Source organism: Anarrhichthys ocellatus, unplaced genomic scaffold (genome assembly GCF_004355925.1).
Source record: "Anarrhichthys ocellatus isolate YVR2014 unplaced genomic scaffold, GSC_Weel_1.0 scaffold24, whole genome shotgun sequence".
Classification (NCBI taxonomy): Eukaryota; Metazoa; Chordata; class Actinopteri; order Perciformes; family Anarhichadidae; genus Anarrhichthys; species Anarrhichthys ocellatus.
Window position 1 is genome coordinate 3,452,244 of NW_022280054.1, and position 8,876 is coordinate 3,461,119.

The window sequence follows — 8,876 nt, forward strand, 5'->3', positions numbered from 1 at the left end:
TCGCATCAGAAACGCTTTTCCAGCCTCGTCTCTTGAAAGTTTTTACCAAGCTAGGCACCAACAGACTACGACAGTGAAGGAGGGAAATTACAGAAAAAGAAAAATTCCTAAATAAAAAAATAGACAAAAATAAATCTTACACATAAAGACACTGTCATTTCTTAAATTATGGGGTTTTTTTAGTGCCCTGCATTTTACACCCAGTCAACAACATCTGCCTTCGGTTGGTCGGTAAGGCTGCCCCGTGGTAAACCTATGGTACTTCTAGACGTTATGTAAATTTACAGTATACAATTTTGGATTACCATGCAAGAATACTTTTTTTGTGTAACATTTAATAGCTCGATCTACATCCAGGAATAATTTACACAGAAGGACAATAGTTATTGGACCAGAGAGCGGGATAGGTAAATAACCATGGTGGTAAGTGCAGCCGGAGATGATGTGCGGATGAGGTTTAGGTTAGGTGAGGGGGGAGGAGGGGAGGGAGATGAAGGATGGCATTGGGGAGGAGGGATCCAGAGGAGCGCCTGGGTAATTGGGGGTGGTGGTGGTCCGATCCTCCAAGGTCAAAATCAGCGGCACTCCCACACTTTTACTGTTTGATCTACACTCCCAGTGACCACGTAGGGAGCAGCCTTGTGGAAATCTGTAGGAGACATAAAAGATCATCAGAACGGAAAAACCATTTCAATACAACATCTGAACGCACCTCAGAGAGATGCATGAGAGCACATTATTTGAGTTATTTGAGGTACTAACGGTGGGCTAACCCACGGACACGGTCTAAATATTCAATATTTAGGCAGAAAATACTAGAATCGTACAGACAATGAGCGGATAAGATCTCCGTCATTGACGGCCATTTCCACCTGTGTGAGAATAATTGACCAATCAGAGCTTTGTAGTCGTGATTAAAGAACGGGGACGTCCTCTTCCAGAGCAAGAAAAATAGCCACATTCATAAAAAGATAATGAAAAATGGATAAGTGTGGATGAGAGTGAGTTGAACTACTCGGGCTCTCTGGTTTTACCGAGACGATGATAATGTTATTACAGTGTTCCTGTTTGAGACCTTGAAAGTGACATCATTGATACATCGCTCACTAATGGTTGGTTAATGAATAATGAACCGGTTATCAGGCTATTTAAATGCAAACAGCTTTGGGGAAGCCGCTTGTTAGTGTTAGGACAATGCGTATTAAAATGGGGGAAAATAATACTTTTTTTTTTCTCAATGATTTCAAACAAAAGGTGCTTTGTCTTTTTACACACTGCTCCAGAATTCATCACATCAATAGCCCACAGCGATATATCCTCTTTGGTTGAAGGAGGATTTAAGAGGACTGGCTTTCAAACGGCGTGCCAAGGAGAAGTTGGCTGAAGAGCTCCTCGAGAGAGTTAGCGAGCCTTGATCTGCTGAAAAGCTGCAAATACACAGAGGGGGAGGCGGGAAAATCCTGGAGCGCTCTTCTACCTCTTAAACCCCCAGCTGCTCAGCAACCCTCAGGACCCTGAACACACCACGGTGGAAGCACCGGGCTACTTTACCACGATTCAACCTTCGGCTACAGCACATGTTTGTGAAAGCAGCTCGACTGTCCAATGCACGTTGAATAAAGAGGTTCCTGTTGCACCTCGGGAGACCGACTGGTCAAACAACAACATGGATGAGGCTGTTTACATTTGTTTTGAGGGGGTGGGTGAGGGGCTGCTTACCCAGAGAGGTAACAAAGTGTTCGTGGGCACACAGGGTTTTCATGCAGCGCTTGTTCTTGTAGTCCCAGATCCTTAAGGTCTTATCGTCTGCACAGCTCACAATAAACTTGCCTCCAGGGTGGAAGAGGATTCCACGCACCCAGTTATCATGGCCGACCTGGGAGACAAACACACGCTACTGAAGACACTCGCTTCAATTCAATTCAATAATATACAATGTTTTCTCTGGATCCAAACACTTAAATACACACACATGAACATAATGAAAGGCTTTAGCCGGAGATGGTCCTCACCAGTGTCATAAGGCACATGCCAATGCTAACATCCCACATCTTGATGGTTTTGTCTCTGGAGCCGGACAGCAGGAACGGGCCCGGCTTACCACTCTTCTTAGCCTGGTTAAGAACAACAAAACAAGGAATGTAATGGTGTAAAACTAATACCAAGTAGAATCAACGACCAAATACTACTAACTATTTTGAATAATATCAATTCTTGTTACGCTAGAATAAAAACAGGACTCGTCATCAATGGGGAAAGAGAGATTAGCTTGAATAAATTCATTACCTGCAACATTTAGTCAGGCAAACTGGGACTAACAGTCACTACCTGCTGGATAGTTTTAACTGCTTCAATGGAGATTTTGTTCAAACAGGTGCATCTAAGCAATAACCAGAGAATCAGTGGAGCCGCGTTTCACTGCTTTGATCTGTTAAAATATTTGGGTTTAAAAATATTTAAGCAGAAATGAAGCAATAAAATCTGTCTCTTGAGCAAACATCACAAAGCCAGATTTCTTCATCTCTACCAAACATAACCTTGTTTTGTGTTAAACATTTTATGGGTCAATATATAATATACAAATGTGTCAATAATAATCTATACATTTTATTTATTTTTTCAATTTCTGTGTTATTCATTTTTATTTGTGCTCATTTTTCTGCCAATACTCTGTACCGTTTGCATTAAATTAAATTAAAGAATAAAAACACAATAAATGAAGCACTTACTGTACCAGAACACCCCAAATGAATACACGGCATGTTTTGTGCAAGTTTCACTTCAGTTAAGAAACAAAACACCAGAAATCAGCTTCTGTACAAGCCGAACAGTGTTTTTAACTGCTCACAGGTTAGACTGCTGCCGGGGCAAATATTGTTTCAATCTGACAAGTTTACAATTAGACACACTTGAGATCACAAGGCATGAGGAGGGAGGCCATGCTGATATCCAGCCAGATTATGCACTTCACTTCAAGCTGGTCGGTTCTTGTAGAGAAAGAACACAGTGTACATCTACAGTGTGTCATTCAACCCTTGCTTATAGATAAACCTGTATAATTATGAGTAAAACAAGACCCGAGGGCTCAGGCGATTTGGCTCTGGATTCCACCAAACCCTCGAGGTGTGCAGATGTTTTCCTTTACCTCGGAGCCTGTGGCGTCTTGGATGGTGGGGTGGGCGCTCTCCGGTGCCCAGGCGATGCACTCGACCACGTGCTCGTGCTCCCGCAGCTCGGCCTTGCAGTCTTTGGAGGCCACGACCCACACGCGCACCGTCTGGTCGTTGGAGCAGCTGGCGATCAGCGTGCCGTCCTGGTTGGGCCGAACCATACGGACCCACTCCCGGTGGCCCGTGAAGGTCTTCACACAATAGCTGATCCACAGACAACAGTAAAGGAGTCAGCATGTTGTCACAGTGGATGTGATTAACAGAATAGGATGCTTTAACAACAACAACTGTGGATTCAAGGATGTTTATGGAGGGCACGTACCCAGTTGCCACCTCCCACATTTTCATGGTTTTGTCCCTTGAGGCAGAAACGATGTGATCTCCGTTGGGCATGATGGCTACAGAAGAGACATTGTGGTCGTGTCCTGGAAAACAGAAAAACAAGATCTCAGGAATCCAGTAGACTCAACATTTAAATTGAGGCAAAATTCAGCAACAATTTTTCAGTTTGTTTTACATCTTCAGCCGCCAATGGTGCCAAAAACCGCTGAGTTTGGTCGTAATTAGCCAATTAAATGACAAGCGAGGCAGCCAATTTGCTGGAGCTTACTTTGTTCCGCGGAGAATAAGAGATGGCTAATTACCTAGATGCTGGGCCATATTTAAGCTGCTAAACAGATGAAGACAACAGTAAGTGTACTCTAAAAGGCCAGCTTGTGTGTGCACATTCACATGCCATCAGGCTACAATGATGGGTGGCAGCTACACAGAAAAGTGCTATCTGGGGCTGAAGAGGATAATTAAACTGCTGTCCAACTCGGCACTAATCTATTTTACCATTTAGCATAATTTTTTTAAGGTGTAAAGAAGAAACAAAAAGAGGAAAGGTTGAGTGGATGAATTTAAAATGAATGGAGACGTGGGTATAAAGGAGGATGGAGAGGAAATGGAGCAAAACTAGACAGCGGGCTCAATTTAACAGGTTTCAGACAGAAATCAGTGAAAACTCAGCTCCTCTGTTTGAGGAAGTGAGCCAGGAGATCACACCCTCCTTTACAATAACAAAAAAAAAAATTGGCAACCGCTGAAATATGCTGCTCATTTTTAACAAAATACAGTATTTAAAACTCAAGCTTGAATGCAAGAAAGCCAGATCGCTTCTCGTCTGTTCGCTAAGGAGGCTTATTTATTTCACTCATTTTCATTGACGTTTGCTTCACAGTCAGACATTAATGGGCACTTCTAGCAGACTGATGAAGAGGAGAACTAAATGCTTCACGTTGTTTGGGCTGGCTGGCGGGCGGGCGGGGCCTTCTCACAATTCCAACAAGGAAAAAAAAAAAAATCCTTAAAATCAGCAGGGCCTGAGGGCACATGTAGACTGCTGCCATCATTTACTTGGCAATTAGGGTGCGAAAGTGGGGTGTGCGAGTGTGTGTGTGTGCGCGCGCTATGCCTGCAGAGAAGACAGTGAAGATGGGGATGTAGATTCTCAAAATAAAAATGAAATAATGTAGGTAGGCTTATTAAAAAACAATTCTTTACAATTTACACGACACATTATGAGAGGAGGTGGATCTTGTAGCATATTGTCGTGGGGAGTAGACATGGCGGCTAGAACTGCAGGTCGTGTGCTGTGAATTGGAGCAGATTGAGGCTCATCAACGGCATCGAGTGTGATAACGAACAGCATCTGCACCACCTGAGCCCAAAAGCTACATTTACCATGCATGGTCCGGATGCACTCAAAGCCTTGGAAATCCCACAGCTTGATCGTCATGTCTGCGGAGCAGGATGCTAGCAATTTGCCGGTCTGGTCAAAAGAGATGTCCTGCACCGAGTCCGTGTGGCCCTTCAGTGTGCGCTCAAAGTCCCCCGTCTCGTAGTCCCACACCTGAATGAAAGAGCCCATATTCATGCGTTAGCTTCATACACGTATACTGTTCATTTTCACATTGAATCCCTTTTCCAAACCCCAGCAAAGACCCCAAATGTCACATCATCTGTTGCCCGGCCGCCCCTCCTTTCTCAGCTGAGCAGCGCAGCAGAACCAGGCTGTCCAGGGAAGTCACATTACGATCCCCAAAAAACATGATATGCAAATGGAAAAAAACGACCGTACTACAATGCCATTCGCCTTAAGAGCCCTCAGTCTGCAGACGCTACACACATTTCTGTTGCTAATGGAAGAGACGCATGCGCCAAGATGCTGGTTAGGGTAACAGTCAGGCCTGATAAAAGCAGAGACAGCTTATTGTGCCGAGTTTGACGATGCCAGTATGGAGCGTACAGTAGTAAGCTTCATTTTCTAGCCTGAGAAAGCTGTTGAATTTCAGGATTTCAAGCAGACAGACGGTTTGTCACGGAGGGATAAACCCTCCTTGGTTCCTCTCTTGGGCTGAGGGATTTTGGGCAGACGGTGACAGGGGACCACCCTCTCCTCCCTCCCCCCAAAAGGAAGCTACAGACTGTGCAGATGGCCACGAGGTACAAAGTGCAGAGGGGGGGGGTTATCCTGGAGAAGTTCAGTGCAGTCAACATGTTTGGAGATGCACCAGGCTTACAGACATAAAACAGTGTTTAGCAGCAGCATCTAAAGCACACATAATCCATTAACTAATTGCAACTCAATGCCGTCTCACCAACAGTTCCCCCTGGCACTCCTCCAGGGCATTATTACAGCAGGAAACTTGCCCTACTTCATTGTGGTTAATAGTTTACATTCTTTTTGAGAAAATGCCATTCAAAGTTCAACAATAACACAAAGTCTTTCTTTGTATACGTTGTTTATGAAGAAAGCAGCGAGTAAGCCGACACCCGAGCAGTTTGCCCTAGTTTAAATGAACCTAGCCTCTGGTTGACATGTCTGACTGAGCACAGCGCTCCGCCCAGGACCTGCTGATTTGCATACTGTAAAAGGTTAGAGCTGAACTCAAGGTAACATCTTGACATGCAAAAACCTGCCATGATAGCAGCGGCGAGAGGACGAGAGGGGGCGGACCAGAGAATGGCAGAACTAAAAGGAGTGAGGGAATAAGTAAGAAAATAAGGAGTTAAAAGGGAGGTAGGTACGTCTACAGAAAAGAAAATATGACACCGAACAAATGAATAAGGGAAAAGACTGGCATTCTTTCTCCTTGTTCCAGATCTCTGATTGGCTTTTGCATCTCAAATTTAATTAGGCGATAAGAAGTCAGCCTCATCTTTCTATCTCGGTAGATTCATGAGCTACACAAGATCAACTCATCTGTACAGGTTCCTGGCCTGGACCAGTGACTTCCTGGAGTCTCTACTAGGGGCCACCTAACCGCTTCATTAGTGAGCTTCAGACTTTAGAGAGGATGGTATTCTGTTAGCTTTGGACAGGCTAGCTGTTTCCAGTCTAAAGCCCTTGCTGGCTCCCACTAAATATGCATCGTATGGATAGAGGGATTTTTATCTTTTTATTGAAGTTATTTATTCCACAATCTCCAAATACTGATCTAGGACAAAAAATAGGCTAACATGAGCACAATGTCAAGATGAACGACTGAAATGAAACAAAATGGAGTTCAGTGTGATCGTCGGGCTATAGGCAGCCTCACTGGCATGAGGTGGAAAGCCAATGAGCCTCTGAGTCAGTGGCAGAGAATAAAGAGCACAAGGTCTACTCCTCAGTTAAAAATTTAACAGAGCTCTTAAGGAGGAGGAAAGTAGGCCACATGGGGGGGGAGTCGGGCCAGGCCACAGAGAGACGAGGCAGCCAGAACAGGTGCAAGAAAGCAAGGGCTGAATTTTAGATTTGTGCCCAGGCCTGACTTCTCCTGAAGGATGGGTTGCTCTGATGGCAGGGCAGCTGATGCTTTAAGAGGAAGATAACTTAAGCAGGATGCTGGGAGACGGGTTGCAGCGGCAGGGGGGGTGGAAAAGGAAGAAGATGCCAAAACAGAGAGAGGAATCCCTGCTGTGTGGGTGTAGCTGAGGAGATGTACACGTGTCTCTCATTGTCTCATGAATAAAATATAGAGAACAAACAGCTCAACAGAGTATTAGCATTGTGCAGCGAGGCAAAGGAGACCTGCTGCTGCAAACAGACTACGGAGTTTATATATGGAATCTAGGGATACATGGACGACTTGGAGAAAGAGACACTTGTGTAATCTGGGCGTGTCTAGGAAGGGGAGCTACAGCAAGAGAGGTAATGCTTCAGAGTGAGGCATAATAGATTGAGGGAGAAGAGAAGCATTAAACCGAGAGAGCAAAATATATAAGCATACAACATTTTACTTCTTTAAAAGCAGGATGTTACATTGTTAAAATCAACAATATTCTGTACAACAGCATGTCTTGTGTGACTACTGTACATGTTGTACACTACAGCTCAATTTATGTTCCAGTGAAACTGTCATGCGACAACATGTGGGCTGACAGATGTGTATTTATAGCTCAGCTGCTACTATAGCAACCTGATATTCAGCACAGCTGAGTGTTGTTTACATTCCCTGAAGGAAATGGAAGCACATGTTGAATTAACGGAGGAGAACAAAAACTGTTTTACTTTGGAGAGAGACAAAAAAAAGAGGGATTTTTAAATCAGGCAGATGAAGAACTGATAGAAATGTATTGAGGTCAGTTTGCCTAGTCTTCTATGTTTCCATCACCACTCAAACCAGTCACCAGATGTTTCAGAGAGACAAACCATCAGCATCCAAGTTCTCAGTGTGTAGCATTTCAGGGGATCTATTAGCACAAATTGAATATAATATTCATAACCATGTTTTCATTGGTGTATAACTCCCTGAAACTAAGAATCTTAAAATGAGCCCTTCATATCTACAGAGGGAGCAGGGAACAAGCCTTTCACATTTTCGCGTTACCTGAAGGCCACCATAGTTCTCCGACACAATAGTAAACCTGCTGTAAGCAGTTTATCTCGGCTTAGCTGCGAGCCACCAGCTCAGTGATTGCCATGTTGAGCCTTTGAGAGACAACAGAAATGCTCCCAATCTCCCATATAGTACCTTTAATGTCTGACAACAAATCAGCTGACACCACTTTAGAAGGAAAGCTCTGCAACAATTCCTTTTTTTTTTCTTCTTCAGATCATCCGGCAGCACTGACCTTTATTGTTGCATCCTCAGAAGCCGACACCATGACGCTGAAGACCGGGTGGAAGATGACGCGGGTGACTGGACTGCGGTGGCCACTCAGCGCGTACCGTTCTGGTGGGCGTGGGATCCACTCTTTGGGGTCGCGCTTCTGAGTCACGGGCCCACCAAGGGTGATCTCCTCCTTCGCTTCGTTCAGTTTGGATTCAAGTTCCATCACCTGTGCAGAACATACAGGTTAACAGCATAGAGGCAGAGAGTTCAGGATATAGAGATATACACATAGTATAGACAATTACACCAGGGAGGGAATACATGAAACAAAGGTTCTAAGGGTGTTGAATGGTTGTTGAAACTAATCATCATATAACGGTTGACTTCCTTTCAGGGCCAACAGTGGATTCAGCAATAATATCATGAACCAGTCACAAGACTTAAATCCCCACGAGCATTCTGGGAGGAGAAAAAACAAAACTCTACAAACCTTCTTTTGTAATCTAATGACTGAGGTCCATTTCTTTTCCAAAAGGCCAGCATACTTCTTATCCAATTCTTCATTCTGTGGAGAAAAGAGAAAAAAAAAAGGATATCAGTTAAACATGTAATCGGTGAGGTATTG

General features: G+C 44.1%; 1 protein-coding gene across 1 annotated transcript in view; it reads right to left on the reverse strand.

Moving 5' to 3' along the window:
* Positions 1 to 8,876, reverse strand: part of LOC116390779 (lissencephaly-1 homolog) — a 28,720-nt gene that overhangs the window by 1,357 nt on the left and 18,487 nt on the right. The window contains exons 4-11 of the mRNA XM_031860819.1: positions 8,742 to 8,816; positions 8,271 to 8,477; positions 4,896 to 5,064; positions 3,493 to 3,595; positions 3,146 to 3,374; positions 2,013 to 2,114; positions 1,720 to 1,876; positions 1 to 649 (exon numbers count right to left, since the gene is read on the reverse strand). The exon at positions 1 to 649 is cut by the window's left edge and continues 1,357 nt beyond it. Coding sequence (XP_031716679.1) covers positions 576 to 649; positions 1,720 to 1,876; positions 2,013 to 2,114; positions 3,146 to 3,374; positions 3,493 to 3,595; positions 4,896 to 5,064; positions 8,271 to 8,477; positions 8,742 to 8,816 — 1,116 coding nt within the window. The 3' untranslated portion in view covers positions 1 to 575. The remainder of the gene's footprint in view (positions 650 to 1,719; positions 1,877 to 2,012; positions 2,115 to 3,145; positions 3,375 to 3,492; positions 3,596 to 4,895; positions 5,065 to 8,270; positions 8,478 to 8,741; positions 8,817 to 8,876) is intronic.